This window comes from Gavia stellata, chromosome 5, assembly GCF_030936135.1.
Source record: "Gavia stellata isolate bGavSte3 chromosome 5, bGavSte3.hap2, whole genome shotgun sequence".
Taxonomy (NCBI): Eukaryota; Metazoa; Chordata; class Aves; order Gaviiformes; family Gaviidae; genus Gavia; species Gavia stellata.
Genome location: NC_082598.1, coordinates 36171336 through 36198180, shown reverse-complemented (window position 1 = coordinate 36198180; position 26845 = coordinate 36171336). Strand labels below are relative to the sequence as shown.

The following is a 26845-nucleotide window of genomic DNA, read 5'->3' as shown; positions in this document are numbered from 1 at the left end:
AGTGTAAGATGCTCCCCAAATGTCTGTATTTTCCTTAAATCTTGCTTCTATGCTGTTAGTTTACAAAGGAGTTCTTGATTTGCTTTTGTTAAAGGAAAGGATTAGGGCGCGGGAACTTTCGCCAGCTATAAAGGGTTTACCGTTGTGTATTTTACCTTTGCGTTTCTGGAGTGAAAGGTGGCTCTGGCAACAGAGAAATTATCTCAAATTAGCACAGTCAATGCAGAAAGTTCATAACACTGCTTTTGGATTCAAATGTTTTAGGGATGACGCTGAAGTGGACTAACGGAGAGCTGTATGGGCAATGCTAGTTGCCCTTATATATGACTGGTGTATGCTTGGTGGTGGAAAAAATCTCTGTCCAAGGCAAAACTGACTATTTGCATATAGGCTTGAAGAGTTAAGCGCTTTGCAACACTTAAGTAATATGCTAAGTGTATTTTGAGAAATAATGAGGGAAACAGTTGTGTACTCCAAGCAAAATTTATTAGAAGTCTATTCAAGAAAAAAACCACAGAGACCTTTTGCTTGTAGGAATTCAAAGTCAGTTACCTGAAAGTCAGGTATGAAAAAACTGTATTTTTCTAAAATCAGATACAGAGTAGAAACAGTACTTTTTAAATATCACAGGCAACAGACATTTAAGTCTTCAATCATAAATGGCATCAAAGATAGGTATTAATCTCACAGCAAAGCTGCATGCAGATCTAGTTTAAAATTGAAAGCCTTTGAATATAAAGCTTTTGCCATGAAATCTGCAATAATAAAGGTATGCTGCACAAAGATGTTTCTTTACCTTTGTCTTAATGACATTTCTCAGTAATAAAGACATATGTACATTTAGATTTGGCTGGTAAACCATACTTTAATTAATAAAATTTTGCATAAAATGCTATCTTACAGAATTGCACTATCCAGATGTGCTTATGGTAAATAGAGCAAGAAAAAAAAAAATGCATTGAAATGTCCTGCATGTGAAGAGGGCAAAGATCAAATAAGGAACTTAATTTTTTTAAAATCAACAACCAAATGGCTCTGTACAAAAAAGCAAACATATGTACAAAATGCTACAGAGACTACACACATTTTGATAATTTCCATCCTTTACCCATCAGAAATGCAGTAGAAGCTTTTGCCATCTATAAGGTGCTGAAGAAACCAAATCTGAATTTTTATTTTTATAAAGCCATAGTCACTATCATCCTGTGCCTTAATTTAATTTGCTATTTATGCTTACGGAAAAAGTATGTTTTCAAATACTTGTTTCATTCAGGAAAAAAAACCAACCCACCTCTAAAATGTATTAGTTTTAATACTTGTGAGTTTTTTCTATACTAAATTCCTAAAAAGAATGTGTAACTCAGGTTTTGTTAACATACACATAAATATATATAGTGAAATAAATCAGTACATGATACTTGTAAATATTTTTCAGGTGGCTATGTTAGAAAAAACCCAACCCAACAACCCTTTGCACTAACACTGTTTACTTCCTGCTTCTTAAAATCCCTGTGATACGTAAAAACACTAACCTCTCAAATTTCATGTTGCTTACTATTACAACATTTTGATTACAACCATTTAATGCCAGACATCAGTAGCAAGTTATTATTGTCAATGCTTATATCATTGTCCGTCTCTTCATTAAATCCTCTTTCCCAAGGTTTTATGCCTCTTGCACTTCTTATCTTTTAACAGAAAACACTATAGCTTTATTAGGGACAAAAGGAGGGGAAAAAAAGGTTTAGCCAATACCATTGCACCCATTCAGAACACTTGCAGTTCTTCCATTTTTCACTATGCTTGCTTGAGATTTTACAATCACTGTGCATATGTTACAACATACAAGTGCAGGCAAAAAATCTGTGTTATAATTTGTCATACATTGTAAACCAGTACAATAGGCAAACCTGTGATACGGCAAAGTGAAAGCAACAAATGCTGCCAAGCTAATAAGAATGTGGAAACTCAATCTTTTTAAAAATAGTAAACAGCAACTTCCCCATGTATTACATGCATGCTGAAAAAATCCCATCAGACTTCATGATAGTACCACAAGTATCCAAACCAAGATCAATTTCTCCCCCTCCCCACCCTTCCATGGCAATTCATCTGTGTACCTGTCATCAAGCTTTTCCTATCGTGTTTCAAATGGAAAGACTTTAAAGCAGGGAGTATTTAAATGTTGAAACGATTCCTCTTGTTTCAGAAAAGCTTATTCACACCGTGGTCGTTGCTGTAATACTGCTGGAACGGTTTGGCGGATGGGATGGGATGAGGATGGACTAGAGGGCCTCTATTCGAGACCGCAAGCAAGAAAACAGAAGGCCAGCATAGCATGTTTTCTAGCAGCTTTATGCAGATGTGTTGCAGAGATGCAGCATAAATAAGTAGGAAAAAAAAAATTCACAGCCTCTTGACATAGTTTCCAGGGAAAGTACCAAAGAATTTGGTTCTTCTCGAGGTTCCTGAAATTAGAAGCGATAGATGAGAGATGGGAATAACAATAGGAAATCACTAGGTAAGCATGGCCTCTAAATTTTTATATGTAATATTGCACAAACAAATATCTACAGTTCTTCTTCATAATATAACTTCCAAAAGTTATTTTGAATTTCATTTGTGAGTTGTAAGTTTTAACAAATTATGACTGCAGGAAGGAAAATGCAAATAAAGAGGCACATTTGATTAAAGTGTTAGGCCTGATTAAAATCTGTGCTAAAATTTTGACTTGGTACATAGACTTGATGTTGAAATTAAATTATTTCTATTTAAATAATTTGAATTTTTGAAATGCTGAGGACTAGTTAGATGATTAAGTTAGCCACTGTGTGCATGAGGGTTTATGGAATAATTAAGCCACCTCACCTATGACTAGTTATGAAATCTCTGTTCAGTAATACTTGGTTATCGCAAGTAGTGAATGCTGTAGATGTATTCATGCAAGTAAGTTCTACAATACCCGGTCTTTATGAAGAGAGCAGTAATATATAGTCCATTTTGTGTCACATGAGAATGACAACAGTGCTGTACAACAAACTGGAGGCACATGTCAATTTGTGTCCATCAGTTCCAAAAGATATCATAAGTGAAAAATCACCCACTAATTTCAGTGGATTTTGTTTGGGATTTCTCCTGATAAAGCCAGGTTCAGGTTTATTACACTGAATACCAAAAATTAATTTGTTTAAAAGGCACCAAGCAAAGAGGGCAGCAAGGGTCAGGAAGAAAAAAAAAAAGAAAAAGCAACCGAATTAAAACATACCCACAAACCATCCATCATCACATTTTTCCATCACATCAATGACATCTCCCTCTCTGAGCTCCAATTCATCTTCGTTCCTAGGAGTATAGTTATATAGAGCCTGAAACCTTAAATAGGACAAATGATGCATTTTAAAAAGAAGTATGAGTTCTTTGCACCTTTGCTGAAGTAAAGGACCTGGTTAAAACATTAACTAGTAATACTTCTTGCAAGTATAGGGGAAAAGGGTTTATTTTGCCTGGTGGAATTCAGGGCCAGGTATGTATTATTGTAAATAAATAAAACTTTAGTGTCTGAGTTACCTTTCTGATAAAGACTGGGGATTCGAGGCAAGCCTGATAGCAACTCATTAAATAAACTGGTTGAGGAGCTTTGAATGCAGAATTCTAGTTGTGTGTGTTTGTTTTTTTTTTTTAAAAGCATTATTTTATAGTTGAGTCACCAAAACAGAGGACTTCTAGAGGGGAGTCTGTAGATGTGCTTGCCCCTTAGCCCACCATGGTCAGCACCTAAAAGCGTAGTGCTGCCTTCAAGTTCTAGAAAGCCAAACCTAGTGTGCGCATTCTCCGGCCCAGCAGAGCCAAGTGCCACGCAGCCTAAGCAAGGTGCCTGGTGTTCTCCTGTAGTCAGTGTAGGAGGGTGCCCAGGGGAGCGGCTCACACACACTACCTCTGTGCCCGGGGGACCTCCCTGGGCTCCTCAGTAGCAACTGCTGAGGTGAGACTCAGCACTATCCGAGCTCCGTGTGTAAAAGAGGTGCCAACCTCTGTGGGGAGGGTGGAGAGTAATTGCTGTTTGGAAACATATAGTAGTAACACCTTCCCTGGTAAAAACTGCCCCTGCTATATATATTAAAAAAATATCTCTGAGAGTGAGGGAGAGGCTTGAATCAAATCAGGGGACATAAGGATGGAAACTCAATCAGTATTCAGACACTGACTTGTACCTCCACCCTGGCCAGGGGCTGCAGACTGAAGGATGTGAGGTGGATAAACAGAAAGAGGTATGAGATTACTAAATTTATTATCTTTCATTCCTTGTCAGCTTTTAATTGAGTTTCCTGGAATTGAAAGAATGGCAATAAACTCTTAATAGGGGGAACTGAAGGTGCTTGGGCTGACAGCCCATGGGAAGATTGCTGTAAAGGCCCATGAGTCCTGCAGAGTCAGAATCTGCCTTTTTTTTTCTAATCACCTGTGCCCCAGCTATGACATAATCATGTCTATTTTTCCCCTCTTAACAACAGTTCACTGACTTTACGACGTTAATGCTGTTACACTTCCCCTGATAAAAACAAAATAACTCCCCCTTTGATGTGTTGGTACTGAATATTTCCATTAGCTTTGTATCATTCAGGCAAAGTTTCCATGGCTTAAATGAGACGTTTATTTCAGTAAAAAATTCCTGCTCCTGAAAGTCCCTTTTAAAAATCCCATATACAGACTGGTGCTAGGCTTAGCGTAATGATGGTCTTTTTGAATAAACACATTGCTGGTTTGGAGAAAAAAAAAAAAAAGACACTGTTGCAAGAAAAAAATTATGTTAACTTAATTTCTCATGACTGACAGTTATCTCGCCAAATCTGAAAAGCCTAATTTTATATTTTAATCATACTAACAAAATGGAATAGGACTGGTTATTTAAGCAATTAGCAGGAGTAAGAAAAAATCTGTGCAAAATATTAAATGGCAATAACCCTGTCTGTCATGCTTATCGTTATTCCAGGAAAGCAGAGCTATGATGATATTCCAAAACTGATTAAATGCAGCTTCCAAAGGTACAGGAGTTGCAGATGTTATGTGTCATGAATAGGATTCAAGCCAATTACTTACTCAAATACACCAACAAGAACTTTCCAATTTGCAGTCTTTGTACTTTAGAAATCTAATCTTAGTCATTTCTAGATAATCCATTTTAATAACTCCTTTGTAGTAATTTCATTCTCTTTGCTAATCTAGGAATTTCTTAAATATGAAAACTCTACTACCATTTACAATGCTAACAGAATACATATTCAAGACAAAGAATGGTTGGTTGGAAATTTAAATATATTTTTATTTTTAATTTTAGGAATAAGTAATTTTACTCATGAACTACTTAAACTATATTGAATAAAATTAATTAGAGAATTATTGCTTACAAAAGAGTGTTAGGTGCTTCAGTGTGCTCAACAAAACCAACAGGAGCTTGAGAAAAATGTTTTTAGTGAGATTGAAACCAAAATGTCCAATTTTCATTATATATAATCTGTGGTATAGTTATGTGTTAACTTTTCACCCCTCTCTTCTCTCTTGCCATTTCTTCAAGTGACTAACAGGTAAACTTTAAATACTTTTAGATGCTAAGCCATAGTTACATTTAGGAGAATTCACCTAGTAGGGCATACTCCAAAGTGCTCTGATGCTAGAGGAAGAATGGCTACTGGTTTCAGTGATCACTGATAGCAGGACCTGAATGCAAGACTGAAGGAAAAAACCAAAAAATGAAACAATCTTGCACCAAACTTGCATTTTAATAGTCAGCACTGAAATAGCCTTACATGTTTTATCCCAAGTGCTTACATTGTTTGTGAAAATAAGACTTGAGATCTAGGTGGTTCTTCAGTTTTAAGAAAGGCTTTCTTGTGCAATTTAAAAATTAGATACATGTAAATTACACCAAAAAGTGTAACCCTATGTTCCTCTCATCAACATTATCAAGTTATTTTTTTCTCTATTCACATCCAGAACCATTTCTGAATGATTTGTGTCAAGTCAGTAAAGCAGATGAGTTGAATCAATGTTAAATCTTTAATTGGCATTCTGCTGAGATGTAAAAATGGAGATAATAAAAAAAGTAAAATTTTATTTTTACAAAATTATTATCCCTTTTAAGCATAAACGATGGAGAACTGTAAGTTAACATGTCTGTCTGAGTCTGATGTAAATTAAACAACTAAGGCTTTGCCCTCTGGAACCTACTTGGATATCTTCTTACATCATGTGGTTATCTAAATTTCTGAAATCTCTTCATAATTGTACTTAGCAGGTTAACAAATTATTTGATGTGCTGGCTATTGCTTAAGTATTAGGTTTTGGTTTAGTAGACAAGAAGTATACTTACGGTTCCCCCCCACTGTGTATGTTTTCATGTGCAAGCACAGGGCGCTGTGGCTGAAATGAAATGATTTGAAATGTAATAATGATTTATAGTCTAAGGTCCAAATAGTTGGATAGGAGCATGATACATAGTTGCTTGAGAGTTCATATTCTACCTTGTGTAAAACAATATCCCCCCACCCCAACTCACAATAAATTCTTAAGAAACATGGCAAGCAACAGAATCTTGGCAGGTTTAAAGATCTGATTTTTGGAGGACATAATAAAAACTAAAACAAAACTGTGAACTTTATCAACAGTCCATTCTATTTATAGTAGAGTAGAAAGCTGGAATAGAACCCTGCTGCCTTTTCACTGTGAAACACAAATAGCATTAGAAAAATCAGTTGCAACTGATGAACATTATACATTCCTTGGGTGAAGTATATTTTGAGATAAGCAAAAATAAAATCTCCTATATGGCATGGCAGAACTTAGAATATTCATAGACAAATAACATACCAATTTACATTACACACACACAGAGTACTAACTTGACAAGCATAACATGCTATGCTTTAATTCTGTTTCATCTCAAGGGGGAACACAAAACCATGCAGGCTGTTGGGAGGCAAAGAGCAGAAAGAATGCATGTAATTGTGTGAAAATAACAATTAACACTTTTACTTCAGAGGAAAAAGTAATTTGTATTTCCAGTGCAAAGCTTCAGGAAAGGAACTACTTTCCTTCTTAATGGAGAATTACCCACCACTAATATCCAATAAATCTGGACACAATGGAAATGAAAAATATTAACCTTTTACAGAAACCATATCCTGCTTAGAAAAATATTGACTTATACCAATTAGAATCTGGTTGGGGCCAGAAACAGTGCAGGAGCAGCTGCTTGGGAGAGCTCTTGATGTAAGCAAAGATCATATTCTCTGTTGACTGAGGGTGCCCTATGGTTGTACTGTAGAGACTGACAGTCTGATACAAGTCTGGGAACCGTATCTGATTCAGGAGTGTGGATATCAAACACAGCACTTTCATGAATTGAGTAAACTGCAACCTGATCTTGAAGCCATGGGATTTGTCTTACTGCTCTCTGGTTCTCTCTTTCCCAGGTTTGACTATTTCAGTTCATCTTGCTTCAGTTTACTCTTGAAAATGATGCAGTCTTCCGTGAGAGAAGGCAGTGGTAAACAACCCACAGCCTGATGGTATCAATGGAATGTTAAAACACTATGTTCCGCATCCCTCCCCATCTCCAGATGAAATTGAAGTAGTTAAATTTCTTTTCATCACGTTTGTATGCATACATGCAGAAAATACTGTGAACATTCTCCACTTTATCTTTACAGTCTGTAGAGTATTATTTTAAAAAGGTGCCTAACAATGCAGGCAGGTAGATTACAGAACTTTTATTCATATTAATGACAGCTAGGTGGGAAAGAGGTTTTCAAAGACCCAAAACATTTGTTTATACTCTTTGACTCTCTTCTCTCCTTCATTTAAGTCTTCTATGCCAGTGTACAAGAAAGATGGATAATTTTTACTGAAGAATCCAACACTAAAGATTGCAAATTAGACATTTCAGTTCTCAATAAACCCCCTTCAACAGTTGGCTTGTCAAGCAAGAACAGAATATTCCACTGGGCAGATTGCTTGGTATTTGGATTAGAATCTGACCTTTTTCCTCTGTTTAGCTTTCATCAGGTCCATAACTGAGCTGAATGCCAAAGATAGTCCGACATGCAAGAGAATTCAACCGGGATTACGGATTTTTCTTGCAAACAATAAAAGTCGATGTCCTAAACAACATTAGAAATGATGTAATGCTTTGAACATATACCAAACCAGGAAGAAATAATGTAGGTCAGTATTATCTTCTTTTTCTGCATATGCTTCAATGCTTTAAAATGTTTTTATTGCTGGTTAACTACTGTAGAAACAGATGATAGAAAATCAAGGTGAGTGAAGATTTTCAACTCTGTTATTGCTACAGAGACAACTTTGACAGAATTCGAATCTGGGAAAACTAGGGTGAAGTAATCTGTGCTATCTGTGAACAGGGGGACCCTGAGCTCGCTCTCTATCCAAATGCATTCCTCAGTAGCACCCCAACTGACATCAAGAAGCTTTCTCCCTGTTTTCTTTCCCTAAGCTCTCACTCCCCCATACAGGGCATGGGCTAGAATGGGTTGCAAGGTCTGGCTAATTGCTCAAGAGGTATCATGAAATGCATCGGCCTATGGGTAGCTCTTGGTGCTTAGGATTTCTAGTTTCCAACTACAGGTCAGTTCATTACACTATCCTGATTCCTGGGAAAAATTGTAGGACCTAATCTCAAAAACATTACAAAGTGTGCAGTCAAGTCAGTGGTCCCAGTTGTACACCTGATTTTCATGCATGATTGATATGCGCTTGCATATAATAGTTCTGCATAGTCCTGAACATGCAAATTAGGTGTACAATTTGTGCTCTTGGAGTTTTGGAATTTAAGTAATGAATGCACCTAATATTGACCACTACAGTCCTCTTAATATATTGATTACATGCCATTCATTTGGAGTAACACACGAATTTAAAATAGGGCTTAATCCCTTTTATATGGATCTTATTGCCAGTTGGACTTTCTTGGGATGGTGTTGGTTCACTACTACAAGAATCCTGGCCTTCCTATGATTGAATTGTCTCTCTTCAGTGATGAATTAAGCACTGTCCCCTCATACCTGGTAGTAAACAGAGGCCTGCCAAAAAGCCAAGACTTTGAAAGTTATACAAACCTGCATATCTTAAATTAAAATTCAAATTTTAAAAAGGGAACTACCAGAAAGACAATAACCTAAAATCAGCAGCAGCAGCATGGAAGACAGCTCTTCCCGTTATCTGTTTCAAGACCCAAATGTTATGAAACGAATGCAGAGAATAATTTAGTCCTAAACTGAAAGTAAAACATAACCCATAAATTCTTACTCTTATATAGTTTAGGCTTTTGTTTTGTTGTGTGTTTTCAGTTTTTTTTCCATAATTTAGATTGCCTTTTTGAGCCAAACACAAGCAAACTCTAAACAATCTGACTTTCTGGCTAGGTGAAATTGTTACAATTATGTTACTGTTATATTACAGATATGAAGGGAAAGGCTAAAGAGCATGACAGTCTGGAATAACGGCGCTTGGATAAAGAGCACAGTGGTGAGTGAACATAACATAATAGCAACAAAGTGTTTTGAAAAGAAGCAGATGGATTCAAAAACAAGAATTCAGCCTGTATACAAAAGCCTGTACACATGGAATGAAGTATATATTTTTGACTCTTAGAAGCTGTAATTTTAATAAACTGGAAATACTTTGAAACAAGAGGAGAGATTTAGAAAAAAACAGGCTAAATCTAAAGAACTTCGATCTCTTACATCTTGTAGCACTGGAAATACTATGCAGTACTGCAGAGATACAGTACACTAATGGATTTATAAAATAGATTTTGGCACACACAGACCTGTTGGCTTTACTCAGACATAGCACAGAAGCACAACAGGAAGAAAACGCAGCATACTGATAGTGTTGAGACACTTGGGGAAAAAGCAAAATACTGAAAGACTAGACACTGAGCTCCTTTTCTATGGAAATGCTGTTATTGCACACTGGGCATCCAGTACCATACCCGGTGTGAATAGCTGTGACCTCTGACAGGCGAGCTGCAGGATCTCTTAGTCATCACTGGGCTACGAGGAGGTTTACCCATAACAAACATCTCTCTCTTTAAATTAGCCTAGAAAAACCACAAAAACTGTGTCAAGTGAGAGTTTAAGAATGAAGCATCATGGGATTTTTGTTGCTTCATTCATACATGCAAACTGGACATGCTTTTCTTGATAACAAAAAGCAAGTGTGTTACAGGTGCAAATATGGTACTATTAGTACATGCTATTTTCATTGCCACCACTGTATCTTTTTTCCCTAGGGTTTGCTGCTCTGGCACATGCCCTTACAAGTTACAGTTAAAAGATTGATCACGCACAGTGTATGCAGTTGGAGTAAGAACAGTTATTGCAGGTGTACCCACTGAAGTAGCTCAGTTAGTATTACAGAAAAGCTCAACAGCACAGAGCAGAAATACTGTCTTACAAATATTGTAATTCCTTGCTGTTAAACAGAACGTGGACCTTAAATTTGCATTTAGAAAGCAAGTAAATACTTGATGGAAAATACTTCAAGGGAAAAATCCTTGTTTTGTTAATATAACTATAAATCGGCTGAATATTTGTCAGAATTCAGCTCCGGCGGGGGGCAGGCATGCAGCAAATGTGAATTCTCAGGGGCAGGGGCGAGTCAGGGGGAATGTGAGAGGAGTGGAGTGCTGACATGGGAAACCTTTTCTTTGGTATTTGTGACTGTTTACCAGTAGAACATGACAGGACAGAAGAGCAGCCCCCTCTTAGGAGCTGAGAGAATGAATAACAAAAAAAAGGATACCAAGGGAGGCCAAGGAGGCAGGAAAACATCAGCATTTCTCCTTGGGAAGTGTCTTCAGAGTTCTTCCTTTGGAGGACACATCCCTCCCACCAACATGGAGCAAAGTGACACTGCCCACCCATAGCTCCTTGTATTCTACTGCTCAGATCCCTGGTCATGCTTTAGATTTGAGCCACATTCCAAATATATATATATACATACACACATATACATATGTATGTATGTATTTTTACATCAACAAAAATTACCAAAGTATCAGTATACAGTTTCAAGAACTCTCTGAAGAACCTCCCTTCACTTGTGATATTTGAGTCCTGGAAATGTCTTATGTTCTTTCTGCTTTAGCAGTTAAAAGGAGACTTTAATCATGGCCAACATGCACAAACAGAAGAGGACAGGAACTGTTCTTCCTTCTCTAGTCCAGTCTGTAGACTAAGTAGCAAGAAATGATGACGGCCAAAGCCTGGCTACATTTATTTTAATGCAACTCTCTAGCCTGGCAATGTAGTCAGTGTTGAGTGCTGAAAGAAGTTGGCTTACCCTTGGGAGGAAATAAATCTTTATCTCATTTTGGAAATATTGTGCACAAAATCGGTTGTTGGTAAGAGTGTATCAATAATTTCAACATTTTCAAATAGGTAAGTCTATACTGATTAAGTTTATAAAATAGTCTGTTCCCTAGACCTAAAAAATAATTCAGATTTGAACTGGTTTGAAAACAATAATTAAGAGCTAGAACTCTAACAGCCCCCCAAACCTCTAGTTCTTCTCAGTACTCAGGTTCTTGTCTCTGCAAGATGGAGTCATCTCCCTTGGTTACTTAGTGTCTTGCTTCCTGCCATGCCCAATGAAGAGCAAAAGAGGTATTCTCTCTATTTATTTTCAGCTGGGATTAACATGCCTTGCTCAAACAATAGCAAGGAATATCAGGGTCATCTAAAAAGTATTTCAGTGTAGATGAGGAATTTTCTGAATTTTGTTGGTTAAGCTAAGCAAAAAGTACCCATCCAAAGCACTGCACAACTGATAAATTATTCAAAGTTGCAGAAACAAATGCAATACTGTGTTTTACCCCTTCTTTGAGATGAAACATACCTAAGCCCATGACAGTTTCATGTCCTCAAAAGAACCCTTATATCTACTCCCTACTTCAGAAAAAACCCAACAGATCTGGTGGACCTTAAGAGTTATTGAAGTCCATTATGTCTGGGTTTTCCATGAATACACACTGTAAGACATGGTAGATTTTTTTAAAAAAATATGTTTGTGGGGTTTTTTTGCCATAGATGTAATGGTTACTTTTTCTAGGATTGTTTAGTTTCTCAAACTTTTTACATGACTTTTTCTCCTTTTCATGAGCAAATGGACTCTCTGGAAGTCAGCACTGGAGATTGCCTTTGGGTCTAAACTGCACTGGGAATTGACTTTGTCTATCTAGAGCAATAGGCTTTCCAGATTTCATTTTTCTGCTACAGAGCTGCAATGCTGACACAAAGCGTAGTCTTGAAAAGGGAATAATCTTTGTTCAGTCCTTGACTAACAGAACTGGTACTTAGAACATGATGCTCTGCAGTGGTCCTTTATTGTGAAATTTATGAGTGTTCTCCCAGGCTTTGGATTAAAATTGAAAACACTTTTAAACTACAAATGTTACTTAGTTTCTGTGTGCTTGAATATGACTCTGTTTCTTTCAATTAAATAAGAGTTACTGATGTTCTGGTAAGGACTTGAAATTGAGTTGAAGGCTTTCAGCTGTCCTATCACTGGTATCTTTCATTGTATCATAACAGTTATAGTTTTACCTTGTGTTTCATTTGAAGAAGGCCTATCTTAATACTGCATGTGCTATGTTATTTAATATTAGTAAAGGAAACAATATATCTGAAAAGATCAAACTCAGTGTTAGCCTTGCAGTTATTTAATAATAAACACTAAGATTTGCAACAATCCATACTCAAAAGGTGCAGTTACCTTTAACTTTGGTGAGTCTTTCTCCTGCTGATGTAAGGGTTTAGAAAGGAGAGGAGGTGAGAGGGAAGCAGTAGACAGGGTTGTTGTAGGAGCAGAGTGAGAAGTTGGTGCCTTGGCAGAGTGAAATGGAAGATTAGAAGAAAGGTGGAGAGGAGGATCAAAGTCTCCTGATATTCCCATAGAAAGTAGAGCTGGCTTAAGTGTTTAAGAAAAATTGGACATAATTGTGCTATAAAACCAGCTGTGAAGGACATAAAATGCTCAATAAGGAGTCATATAACTAACCTGAACAGTCAGAAATGTGATGCTAATTTTATTATTAGTCAGTCTACTATTCTGCAAGAAAATTCTTCCCTCAGAAATCAAAACAAGTTGCTATTTGTGGCAGTGGATTTCATCTCTATTCTTACATTTTTCTTCTGTGTTTTTCAGGTCAAGTAAGGACAGAGGCAGTCTGCAAAATCTTTCTAATTAACTAGTTTTACATTTGGCCTAAAACATGTTTTCCTAAGTATCTGATGTACATGTTTGCATGTGCCAGCCAAAGCAACTGCCTGAACAGTCTGTTGACAGAAGTGCTGGACAGAAAAGATCTGTTCTAAAACTTTGCCTAGAAACCACACAAATTGTGTAACAATATCATGGCATTTAATGGCTAGCAGACATTTGGGATAGTTCTGTGTTGTACTGTCCCAAAGAGGAACTGAGGAGGGCTTTAGGGGGAAGCATTTCTTTAACTGCCAAACATAATCTGATCTGTTATTATTAGTCACATTCTCGTAACAGTCTACTATAAATATATCTGCTGGTGAAGAGACACATGTGAAGTGTCATTACAAACCGCTGAGTCTCCACAGGAGGCATGTCCTTCCCTCTGAAGGGTGCTGATAGCATTTGCTTGCTGGGGCCTCTGGCTCAAGAGGAGGAGTGGCATGTAATAGGGCAGTGAGGAAAATGGTTCACTGGCTTTTCACATCCGAAGCTTGATGGCAGCTAACAAGGACAGAAGGGAAAGGACCAGCAGAATTGATACACCATGGAACTTACAATGGTGTATACGGCTGCTTCTGAGAAGGGACTATCCCCTAACACTGACAATTTTTATCCAATGCAATAGTATAAAACTGTGCCTGTGCACAACACAAACATATAATTACAAGAAAACGGAGAGAATAATTATACTGAGTAAGCTATCTAAACACAGAAGCCATTTTTTTCAGAAATTAAAATACCTTATCAATATTTGGTGAAGTGCATCCTTCATAGCATACCATGGAGTCTCCTCCACTTGCTATTGGGAATTTTAAATTGTCATGTCCCAGATCCTCCTCTATATAGAGTCTTGCCAGTTCTTCCATTGTGTCTTGTGCTTCTCTGTAGAAATCTGATTCTTGAGGCTTTGACTGATCCCCTATATTAACTGACAGATCTGCGGTACGGATTTCCTCTTCATTTTCAGCAGTTGCAGCTAGCACTCTGGAGACGGAGCTACCTTCATGGGGTGAAGGGATGTTACTGATAGTGCCATGTTCCCCCTCTCTTGTATCTGACAAGTCTCTAGGTACTTTGATAACTGAAGAGTCAAGTATACCTCTCAAGTCTTCATTTTTTCCTGGTTTGGTACTGTTGCTGCTATGCTTATATGCTATGTCATGAGACGAGCTGGCTGAATATGAAACAGAGGTAGATACAAGAAAGGGCAGAGGAAGAGCTGTAGGAGAGCTGAGAGACACCTCTGTATTTGGAATAAAGTGATCATCCTTAACTTGGTGAATGCTATTACCTGGGGATCTTGCTACAGATTGGGATGTTGTTAATGCCAAAGAATTGAGTTCTTCTAAATCACAAAGAAAACTGTCTGGAAATGGTGGAGGAGGTAAGATGCACACGCTTGAAGGTGAAAAAACAACAGTCCTTGAAAACCAGTCACTAGAGGCAGCCTGGAGAATCTTTTGATCTATGTGTGACCAAGAGGAGGAAAGGTGTCTGGAAAGTGGGGACAGTGCTTGGGAAGGCGACTTCAAAAATAAGAAAAACATGGGAATTTAAATAAATAAGCATGACAGAGAACTAGGATATGAGTAGACTGGAAAAGAAAAATGTCTGTGCCATCATCCGGATTATAGTGTATCATTTATTTCAGTGAGCACAGGTGTCTGAAATCATTACTACATGAATCAGAACAGCAGGAAAGACATTTGAAAAATGAAACTGTATCAGGTTCTGGCTTGGGGCTTAAATGTCAAACAGTGAGACAGATCTGAATCATTACATTCATGAAGGCAACCTGCATTTGATCTGCTAAAGTTATGTTACTTATGGCATTCTGTTAGTGAGCCTGTCACAGGTTATTAAATCATACAATTAATATCAATGTAATTTTCCCCAAACCATTACTGTTATTTTGAGAACGGTATTTTCAGAAGTACACTTCAGGTGTCATTAAGTATTTCTCTTAAACTGTAACAACTGAGATAATTTCTAGTTATCCTAATGTTACTACTACTGCCACTTTTTCTGAGTACTTCCGAGTAAATGCTTAAGAAACATCTTTAATACACTGCATACTTTTATTAAGGCATGAGCAGCTACAGAATGCATATTTCTTCAAAAGTAACCCTATTAGTTCAAAATTACTTCAACATTTGTGAAAGGTAGTCAGTCAACAATGCTTTTAAAATAGTGACAGCACAGTACACGGCAGTATATTTTGAGTACCGTTACATAATATTGATTGAAGTATCCTTCTGGTAAAAGAAATGTCCTTTTGTAAGAATGAGAGACTGGTGAGTCATACGTACACAGCATCAGTAGATATCCATTGCTTCAGTAAATACTGAAAATGCATTTTTGTTACTATTAATCCTCAAAATTAAAATCTCATTGTTAGAATTATCCAGAATAATTAGATGTACATCTCTAAGTTATCTGGTCTACTTTAGACTTTGAGTATTACTCTAGAAAAGAAATATAGTTTCAAAAGGCTGAATTAATGTCACAGAATAGGAAGGCTAATTTACTTACCTTCTGCTTGAGTTTTCTTGAGGCAAATAAGTGCATTTTGTAGTTAGACAAACCTTTGTTATAGAATCTTCTGTACCAAAGTAAACAGTCTATAGACTGATACAATGCAGTCTGCTAAAACAGAGCTAGGCTGTTACAAGCAATACTCAATCTCTTTCCCTCATCTTTCCTCTTGAACAAGGGCCTCTAACCTGTGGTTTTAACGTCAGTAATACTGCCGAGAAGACATTGCCATTTTTATTTTCCTGTGGCTACAGGCTGCACTAGAGCTAAAGATATAGATGGTCTAGGATCAGTTAAGGAGAGCAAAGCTTGCTCCTGACTCGTATTGCTTATTTATTTTTATTGCCATTAGGCCAGAGAAGTTTAGTGCAATTTCTCTAGCAACAGGGAGTGTTATGTGCTAAGAAACTCCAAAGGAATAGGAAAAGTGGTATCAGTAATTGTGGTAAACTCCAGAACACCTTCAGGACTGCTGAAGTCCTTCTAGGTAGTCAGGAACAAGATGCCTTCTTACATGGCATTGCCATTTCTGAATACAGTTGAATACACAAGTTACAGCTGAAAACAGATGAAACAATATGCCTGTTTAAGAACGTCAGTAGAGGCTCTTCTTTTTATTTTTTTTTTTTATGCTAGAACCGGATGATTGCAAAAGTTTCCTATGTTACAAAGAAGGCTTCTTCCACTTTCCTCCCCTACAGAACTAATTTAATAATAACTAACTAAATAACAGTGGCAGGGCAGTTTTATAATCTGAATGTAAATAGTCTGAAGCATCACTTATGTTCAACAAGGGTTATAGGGATTACGGAAACACCAGCTTTAGCTGCAGGATGCCTTAGAGACAAGCCTGCTCCATAGAAAATGGGGAGAGAGGCATCTCCAAACACAGAGAGACAGCTCTGTAATATGGAGCATCTAAGTTGCCTCATACTCTTGACTTGCCTTCAGGAACCTCTGGATTCCTGTAATAATAAGGGTCTTTAGCTTATGAATACCTTCATCTGCAGCTACAGAGTTTAATACTACTTCAATTCAACAATTTTGTGAGAATGGACGAGAGAGGAGCTAGTTCTCTGTTGTGACACACTCTGGAAAAACAGACAAGACCTGTTCTAGCAACTATCCAAAACCAGCTAGTATTGTTTAGTCGTAAGCAGTATTTTCAGAGACCACTGTTGTCTGTAAATTATATCTTTTGGTAGCTGTCCCCAAAGCCACAAATAAATGTGGAACTTATCCACATCTAAACGAGCACCAGTATGCAATTATATTAAAGTAGAAAAGGGGCCAAAACCAACTGAAACAAATAGAGATTAATAGCAGGAAAAGCAGTTTATAATTACATACAAACCCACTGTCCACGCTGAAGAGATAAACAACAAAGGTAAAGAGGAAGATTTAAAAAAGTTTCCATCTTGAGCATTCAAAATCATCGATAATACATTAATGCTAATCACAGTTTGCATGCAGAAACTTTCTTAGTTTCTATCACTGCCAAAGAGCTAATGTTCCCCACATAGGTGACTGTGAAATCTCACGAGTGAATGATAAATCGGAATACAGGAATCTTTTTGCAACACCATGTAGTATGATTTGTGGTGGTTGTATAGACTAGGAAGGAGAAGACTACAGAACCTATGACAGACATTTGGTGTGAAAAATTACAACTATGAAGGTCTGAATCCAAGCTCATTGACAATGTGATGACATTTGCCTCACTACTAAATGAAACAATACTATCACTGTTGTCATACCACTCCAAAGAACCTCCGTCGTACCAACAGCCTCCTTCTAGAGTGTGAATGGCAAAAGGAGGAAGGTTATAGTACAGAATCATTAGCTGTTCTTTGTTACTTTGAAAGGCACAGAACTGGTCTTGGCAAGCTCTGTCCCCATGCAAATTGCCCTCTCTTGCCCTTTGCGTGCTTATGGGACTGTAGGCTTTTAGGACAGCTGTGTTATGGGAATGTATTCACCCTGCACTATAAACACTCTGGTAGACATATCCTTAATGCTCAAATTCTGTTTATGATTCCCAAATAAATTTTGTTCTGTCGGCTTGATTTTTCTGCCCAAATTTTGCCTGGCCCTAATAATCTAATAGCTAATGAAGAAAAGAGCAAAAATCCTGTCAGAATCTAAGACACACACTTGGCTATTAAAATACTTTAATAACAAGTCAGTAATGCAATTCTACCTATGCAGGAAAGAAAATGTAGTGTACTTAATGCATAAATTATGTATTATCTTATGTTAAGAAAAGAATTACCCGTCCTTCCAAACCCACTCTAGGGGTGACAGCAAAGAAAAAAAGTCCTTACCTTAGTTGAACCTAAATGGTGTATTCTGTCACTAGAATAGCTTTGGGGTATTGGAGGATCAGGGTAGTCATCAACACTTTTTGATGCATTCTTTTTGATGACTTCTACATAGGAAACAGGGAAGATGCCTTGTCTGTTGGTTCCTGGTATTTTACCTTCATACCAGTTTTGATCAACTCGCTTAAGAAGAATTACTCTGTCTCCCTGAAATGCATTATGAAAATGAGTTATCAGCAGATATATTTTAAGTTACTTTTTTTAATAGCAGATGTTATTTTAACACATAGTATTATTTTCCCTGCAGTGTTGCTCCCCATCAGTCTTGATAATCATCTCTATTTTCACATTTCTCCTCCCATTTATAATAACCATGTATACAACTACCATTCCAGTAAAATGGGGAGCTAGTCATGGACTGCAAATGCTATTCTTTTATTAGAGGGGAATCTCATGTAGTCGTCTGCTTTTGGTTGGGGGATTAACATTTAAACTTTTCTTTGGAACATAACCTGTTTTAATTGTTGGCCAAACTACTAGCTAACACCCTAGCTGTAATATGCAATAGTGACTGCTATGCCCATTTTTCCTTAAAAGTGATAAAAGTTAAACAATGAAATCCATGCAAGAATTTTATTACCAGTAAAACTGGAATAAGTAAAGGTAGAATGTTAAAAAATGAGTTCATCGGAAAGATGAGAGAAAGAAGTGCTTTTTCTATGTAAAAAAGATGGAGAGTGGTTTTCACAGAATCACAAAGGTTGGAAAAGACCTGTAAGATCATCAAGTCCAACCATCAACCAAAAAACCACCACCATGCCCATTAAACCATGTCCCACAATGCCACATCCACATGTTCCTTGAACACCTCCAGGGATGGTGACTCCACCACTTCCCTGGGCAGTTTATTCCAGTGTCTCACCACTCTCTCAGTAAAGAAATTTTTCCTAATACCCAGTCTGAACCTCCCCTGGTGCAACTGGAGGCCATTTCCTCTTGTCCTGTCACTCATCACTTGGGAGAAGAGACCAACACCCACCTCTCTGCAACCCCCTTTCAGGTAGTTGTAGAGAACGATGAGGTCTCCCCTCAGCCTCCTCTTCTCCAGACTGAACAACCCCAGTTCCCTCAGCCGCTCTTCATCAGACTTGTGCTCCAGACCCCTCACCAGCTTCATCGCCCTTCTCTGGACATGCTCCAGCACCTCAATGTCCTTCTTGTAGTGAGGGGCCCAAAACTGAACACAGGATTCGAGGTGCGGCCTCACCAGAGCCGAGTACAGAGGCACGATCACCTCCCTGCTCCTGCTGGCCACACTGTTTCTGACACAGGCCAGGATGCCGTTGGCCTTCTTGGCCACCTGGGCACACTGCTGGCTCATCTTCAGCCGGCTGTTGACCAACACCCCCAGTTTTCTTACTCTTTTTTAGAGAGCTTTGCAATTGAAATGGAAAATATCAATTTTTTATTCAAACTTTTCTCTATAGTGACACCTCATGCGCTACCCCCTCCTTTGTTTCACATGATGTGCTTTTTACCCTGTGTCTTTTTGTAACAAATCCTTCCCTATTAAGTTTTGCGTTCTCTTGGTTTTCTGTAATTCTGTTTCTGTAGTTGATTTGTGGAGTAACCTAAAATGATCTTTAGTAGGATGGAACAAAAGAAAAACAGTGCAACTTAGCTTTTAAAAACAAACCGAAACTGGGCTGTCGAGATTATGACCACTACAGTAAGCACAAAAAAGAATTTTAAAAATAAATAAATCATCAAACTACCCCCAGCCCCTAGTTCTCTAAGTTACTATTCCTGATTTTTTTTAGGCCTCTTTGACATTTACCAATGTCAAATGAGTGGTAAAACACCCATTATCTTCAGTGATGCTGGATTAGGCTCTAGGTCAGTATCAAAAAACTGTGTACTTACTCTTATTTCAAAAGAAAAACAAACCACTGAATAACTTCTATGAACTTTAATTCTTAAAAAAAAAGTAAGAAGCAGAACTTCCCAGTGGATAAAAAGTACATACTACTTACAACTAAGTATATAATTCTGCAATAATAAAGTTTCTCTACAGTGCTAATATTCCAGTGTCTGACAAACCTCAGAAATTAAACATTTATTTTGCTTATATGTAATAAAGTATAACCACCATGATGTGCATAGAAAGGTAAGAGAATGTTATAAAAAGCAGACTGTTACTAAATGAAATATTTGCAAGAACTGGTGGTATATTCACAAAAATATCTCTGAGCCTTTTTTTCTACTTCTTTCTATTTTCTGTCTTTTTCTCTTTCTTCTATGTTAAAAGCCTTACCATGATAATTGTGACAGCAACAAGTAATTATCAAAAAAAGGGAATGGATAATTGAAATGAAAACTAGAAATTTAGGTGGGCAGTTAGCAGATGTTTCCATATGCTAATCTACAACAGTCCAGTTTACATACACAACATATTTAAACTATTTGCAGATAGCTGTGAAAGACTGCAAGGCAATAAGCTCTTATGTTAGTAGTTTCCTAACATTACATTGCTTTGTGCATAGCAAATATTGAATGCAGAGTAGACCAAAGCACAGTATTTACCTATATATTAATTCTGTGTAGCAGTAGATGCTATAATGGTATTTTGAAAAAGATAGTTCTAAACTGTACCTTTCTAAGCGATAACTCCACATTTGTGTCTGCACTGAAGTTGTATTTGGCAATAGCTTCTCCAATCTCTCCAATCTGTGCAGGGGGAGGTGGCCTGGCAGGCTGTGCTTTTTCTGGGGGAGAAAGTTTCTAAGGAAAAAGAAAAAACCACAGATTTTCACATTCCCGTGCGGTTTGTGGATCTATTACCCAAACTAATTCAAAGAATTAAAACAGAGAACAAACCTCGACATATGAAATTGGGAATATTCCAACTCTTCCATTGTGCTCACCCTCATACCAGTTTTGATCGATTTTCCTGAGGATACAGACAGTATCTCCTTTCTTAAAGGACAGCTCTCTGTAACAAATTTATTTAGATCAGATGTTTACAGCTTTACATTTAACTCAACTCCTCTACCTGCATAGTTTCTGAGATCTTTACAGTTCTGAACTGAAACAGAATGTAGCAACTAAACAAACACCTGAAGGAAAACTGTCACACGTGTGGTACATTTACCAGTTGATTATGCCATATAAAATGAAGCTATACAGGCCTGTTTTACACTGTGATTCCATGGAAGTATTGCTAGTTATTACCAGAGTACTTAGTATAGGGTCTGCATGCAAGTATGATGTCTTTTGGATCACCTGTTTAGATGCTGCTTTATGACAGGCATCCAAAGGGTATTTGGTGTTCTTTATGAAATCAGTAGAGAAAACTATAGAATATATCCCACGTCTCTATGGCCTATTACTACCTTTTTGCAGCAGCACAGCTTGGCGTGCTTCTGCTCTACGCATTTGTCTTTCAAGGCAGCTGTTCAGAAGCATGAAGAACACAGGATTATGTTCTTACCATTTTGGATACGCACGGCCTGTGATATGCTTAATGTTGGATACCAAAAAAGGGAATTATCCAAATCATAGAATGGTTTGGGTTGGAAGGGACCTTTAAAGGTCATCTAGTCCAACCCCTCTGCAGTGAGCAGGGACATCTTCAACTAGATCAGGTTGCTCAGAGCCCCATCCAGCCCGACCTTGAATGTTTCCAGGGATGGGGCATCTACCAGCTCTCTGGGAAACCTGTTCCAGTGTTTCACCACCTTCATTGTAAAACATTTCTTTCTTGTATCTAGTCTAAATCTATCCTCTTTCAGTTTAAAACCATTACCCCTTGTCCTATCGTAACAGGCCCTGCTGAAGAGTTTGTCCCCATCTTTCTTATGAGCCCCCTTTAAGTACTGAAAGGCTGCAATCAGGTCTCCCCGAAGCCTTCTCTTCTCCAGGCTGAACAACCCGAACTCTCTCAGCCTGTTCTCATAGGAGAGGTGTTCCATCCCTCTGATCATCTTCATGGCCCTCCTCTGGACCTGCTCCAACAGGTCCCTGTCTTTCCTGTACTGAGGACTCCAGAGCTGGACGCAGTACTCCAGGTGGGGTGTCACCAGAGCAGAGTAGAGGAGCAGAATCACCTCCCTCAACCTGTTGTTCATGCTTCTTTTGATGCAGCCCAGGATACGGTTGGCTTTCTGGGCTGTGAGCACACATTGCCAGCTCATGTCCAGCTTTTCATCCACCAGTACCCCCAAGCCCTTCTCCACAGGGCTGCTCTCAGTCCCTTCATCCCCCAGCCTGTATTGATACTGGGGGTTGCCCCGACCCAGGTGTAGGACCTTGCACTTGGCCTTGTTGAACCTCATGAGGTTCCCATGGGCCCACAGAGGGACCTTGTCCAGGTCCCTCTGGATGCCATCCCACCCCTTAGGTGTGTCAAATCATTAAGAACATTTTCAGGTCCTAGCCTGGGAGTTCTTTGCTATATCATTCACTTGGCTTTTCAAGAACTAATCTGCTGTTCTGATAATTCAAGTTGTGAGTTCTCTACCAGACACAGCTAATGTAATTCTAGTGGCAATATATCGCCATATCTAAAGATTGTTTAGATGCCCTGGATCATCAGAACAACAGCAGGAATCAAATATAGGCACTCTGTTCTGACTGTCTCATATCCTAGAACAGTGTTTCCTGATTTTGTTTTTCTTATGGACCACTGTGGTTTGTCTTGGTATTGGACATGTCACAGTCTGCAGAGAGCCTGTGTATGTTAAGACGGACAGGAAGATGCTAAAGCACTATACAGAAGTTAGATAAGCACACTATCTATGACAGTATTTTAAACAGTGTACCTTGCGTAACCTAAATACAATTCACAACAAATGAAGAGCATTCAGCAGGTGAGGTGACCCTCAGGACCCATGCTGTAGATTGGCTGAAGATGCACAGCCATTCATGTGTTCAAACAAACACAATGGAAAATATAATTAAGACATTTTTATTACAAAATAACTTCTCACAGAGTCTGCTAATGCAGAGGCTACTGTGACAGCAAGCAGGGTCCTCTGCTTCCATGGCATTTACTTTTGAAACTGTCTACAACAGCAGTTAGCTGCCACAAGTGCTAGAAAGAGTTTTCTTGAATTATGAATTCTTAAATGAACAAAAGTCTAGTACTTACTTAGAAGTCTGAGCTTTAAAGTCATATACAGCTCTAGCTGGCAGTTTCTGAAAAGTACGCAAAGTGATTAATACATTCAGGTAGTATTACTGTATGGTAAACATGTTTCAGCTTTTAAAATGGTGACTAAGGTCCAAAAAGAAAAGGACGTGTGCCTTACAGTGGTTCTTGCAATAATAGGCAATTAAATACACAGCTTCCTTTTTTAAGACAGTTAGGTGTTTGGGACTTAGTGTTTTAAAAATAGAAATAGCAGCTAAATTTTAAAACAGACGGCTTTGCAATTTTATGTTTAAGAGAACTACAAAAGTAAAAAAAAAAGTTAACGAAAAGCCAATGTGACTTGTAGGCAACTAGATCTCTAGGTACAATGGAAATTCACATGCTTAATATTCTCTAATACTTTAGATGACTCTTCTGTTAAACTTGTTATCTTTAGGCTAATTTCAACTGCAAATGCTGCATCACATTTTTTTATATATATATAAAGGAAAAATTACTTTGACAGCTGGAAAAGGTTGGGACTATTTTATATTTCTATACTCACATTCATAGTTTTAAGAAAGTCTGAGAAACAGAGGACTGGAAGTGATCGCCTGAGTCATCTGTGCAGTTCTCTTGCTATTACAGGCAATCACATCATATCATTGCTTTCTTATATTTATCAAGTTCTATCACCAAGTATCTGTAAGCTCAAGACTGTTTCAAAAATAAAACTGTAAAGCAACCCTACCTCTCCTCACCTGTGTGGCTGACATTTACACTTTCACTGTTTTCAATCTGTGCTTTTGAAAACATGAACTGTGATCCGGCCCAAGAGCCTCACTCACCTAGTGTCTGCCTCTGACAGATAACAGATACTTCAGAGGAAGGTGCAAGAAGTGACTAGCAGTATTATGTGAGAATATTTGATAAAGTGATTTAGTCTTCCTCTGCAAGTTCTTGCACAGATGAGATGATTGCTACATTTTTAAAAATTTCTCTTTAGGGTATACTAGAATGAGCTGATTATGCTATTTCTGAGAGATACTAGTTGTAATGTTGTAATTTATTAGAGGAATAAAAAGGGACACTTGTTAAGTTTTGCATTTTATCTTTCTTCCAGGCCAGATGTTCTCAAGTGGGTTCTCTCCCTTCTTGTCATCTAAAGGCTAGCAAATTTAGCATACCTAGAGCACTGTCTTTGCTATAATAAAAAAGTCCCCAAAGTTATTAGAGGGATCCCGTCAACTTGGTTTTTGTAGTACTAATACAATTTTCCATTACAGGTCTCCTTCGAATAAAATGGCCTAAATTTAAAAGCATTTTTCTGTTCTCTGCTGTTGTTAAAAATAGTCTTTTAGATGGGAGAGAATATTCATACCATCAACTGTATCTAAGGCCTTTTCCCTCCTTCCTGATTTTGGTGCAGCCAGTGCTGTAACTACTAAAGCAAATAATGGAAGAAGGGGGATAATACTAAAAGAACAGTGGAGCTGATTAAATACAAAATACTCTGAAATGTACAAAACATACTGGAAATAAAGAAGCCTTTTTAAATTACAGCAATCTTAAGAATGGCTTGTAGTGTAAGTATTTGATGTATTTTCAAATTGAAAGATGACTTTCAATGTCACAGAATTCTTGAAAAGGAACACTCAATATGGCTCCTGGAACTTTTTTAACCTTTATTTTGTAATGAGCAGTCTTTTTTTGAAATCAGACTCTTAATCAAATTGCAGCAATATAACCATGTCAGTGGGGTGTAAGTGGATCTGAATTCAAATCCTGTAACCGGTTCTAACCTCTACCACCATTTAACAAGGTAGATGGCCCAGAACAAAAGCTTAAATACTAGCAATTAAAATGCAGTAGTCTTTTATGCTGCCATTATTTTGTGCAATATTTTAATAAAAATAAATGGAAAATGTTAACAATTTATGGTCTGCAGATGTTGATTAATATAAACGTACTTACTTTATGACTGAACAAAATCCCTGAAGCCTGTTTGGAGAGTGTTTATAGTTCTAGATCTGGAAATATTCTTAAGATACTGAATGATATACTCCATTTTTTTTGTGTATACTTTTCAGTGATAACTTTGTGTTACTTTAAAGGTTGTATGCCTGCTTCGATTTCCTCTTCCAAAGCATTAATATAAGCAATCAATATATAATTACAATCACCAACTGCTACAGAAATTAGAGATTGCTCTTAGGATAAGTGGTTTTGTCTAACACACAAACAGCAGTGTTTTTGCTTTTTCTAAACAAAAATACTGGTGAAATACAGATGTTCTTTGTATCAGATTTGAAACTACTGACACAGTTTCTTTGTGTAATGCTCTGGTTCTCAAAAGTGCCTTTCCCCAGTCACATCTACTATTTTTCTCTGTCCCAAACACCCACCCCAGTCAACTTTGACAGAGCCGATCAATGACTAGTAAACTTATGTCCATATCTATTTAAACATAAATTGAAGATGCAGCTTCTCTTACAAAGCTTGATATTATTTTAATTTCTTGAAGTACCAGTCTCCTTCATGAAAAAGAAGGATGCTGTCCCATCTGATGATATGATGATAAGTAACCATTCCTTTGGTCTGTATCATTACAATGTCTTAAAACCAACACAAATCTTGTCTCAGATTTGTTACCAATTTTCCATATGGATATTGCTGCATTATTTATTGTTCTTTCACTACCTCTTTGTCTGTAGCTCCTCTTCTCTCCCTTGGAGTACATCGTCCCACATCAGTAAAAGCAGAATAGCTTCCAGGAGACTCCTGGTCTACTGAAAACAGAAATTATGTGAAACTATGGTAAATTAAACTAAATCATTCAAATCTGTGATGCTGCTTGGTTTCATTTAAGGGGGTGAAGAGATATTGAAATCTATTATTTTACTTCAAATAGAATGAAAAGCATGTGATATGATGGCTAAAGTGCACCTTTAAAGAAAAAAAAAAAAAATACTGACTCTCAAGCAAAGGCAAAGGCTGTCCTCTGATCCACAGCAGAAGCATATATGATAGAGGATCAAGACAGCAAAATTATGCCTGACTGTATGAAGGAATGCACCCCTACCGGACCAAATGGAAGACACGACAGCAGTACTGGGACTTCTTCAGGTTGCAAGAAACTGTTTTGGAATGCCAACAATATAAACACATATTTACATGCACAAAACATGATTAAACCATGCTTCAATGAGAAAATAGTGAAGAAAAATTATTTCCTCCTAAGTGATCTAAGATGCATTTCTACTTTACCGGGGCACTTGTTAGGCAGCACAAGGGAATTTAAAAGGATGTTATTTCACAAAAACAACTCTGTTTTAAGAGATGAAGTACAAATCATTACTCACCAATCTATGTGGCAGATTTTCTCTAAAGCACAGTTTACCAATGTTTATTACAGGATGGTGAATACGTCTTTTAATGTTTTAGTAAAAATAGAATTAAAATCTTACACTATTTGTAGCTCTGCAAGTTGCCAATGTGAAATGAAAATATAATGGAATTATTTCAGACCAGAGGATGAAATGAACTGCCTCCTGACTTCTGAGATTTACTATTT

The 26845-nt window shown here is 37.6% G+C and overlaps 2 protein-coding genes across 14 annotated transcripts in view; both read right to left on the bottom strand.

Moving 5' to 3' along the window:
- Nucleotides 1-470: 470 nt before the first annotated feature.
- Nucleotides 471-26845, bottom strand: part of SORBS2 (sorbin and SH3 domain containing 2) — a 192436-nt gene continuing 166061 nt past the window's right edge. For 12 of the 13 annotated variants that reach the window (XM_059817367.1, XM_059817375.1, XM_059817368.1 and 9 more), the window contains 8 exons: nt 25972-26057; nt 23290-23336; nt 21018-21132; nt 20793-20921; nt 18144-18347; nt 6368-6417; nt 3266-3372; nt 471-2468 (listed from right to left, as the gene is read on the bottom strand). In XM_059817367.1, coding sequence (XP_059673350.1) covers nt 2407-2468; nt 3266-3372; nt 6368-6417; nt 18144-18347; nt 20793-20921; nt 21018-21132; nt 23290-23336; nt 25972-26057 — 800 coding nt within the window. In that variant the 3' untranslated portion in view covers nt 471-2406. Of the gene's footprint in view, nt 2469-3265; nt 3373-6367; nt 6418-18143; nt 18348-20792; nt 20922-21017; nt 21133-23289; nt 23337-25971; nt 26061-26845 lie in introns of all 13 variants that reach the window. The other variant, XM_059817373.1, reaches the window with a different exon arrangement.
- On the bottom strand, nt 12023-15673 carry LOC132317017 (uncharacterized). Its single transcript, XM_059817381.1, has 2 exons — nt 14025-15673; nt 12023-12903 (listed from the first exon to the last, which is right to left on the bottom strand). The coding sequence occupies exons 1-2, from the start codon at nt 14829-14831 to the stop codon at nt 12736-12738; spliced, it is 975 nt and encodes a 324-aa protein (XP_059673364.1). The 5' UTR covers nt 14832-15673; the 3' UTR covers nt 12023-12735.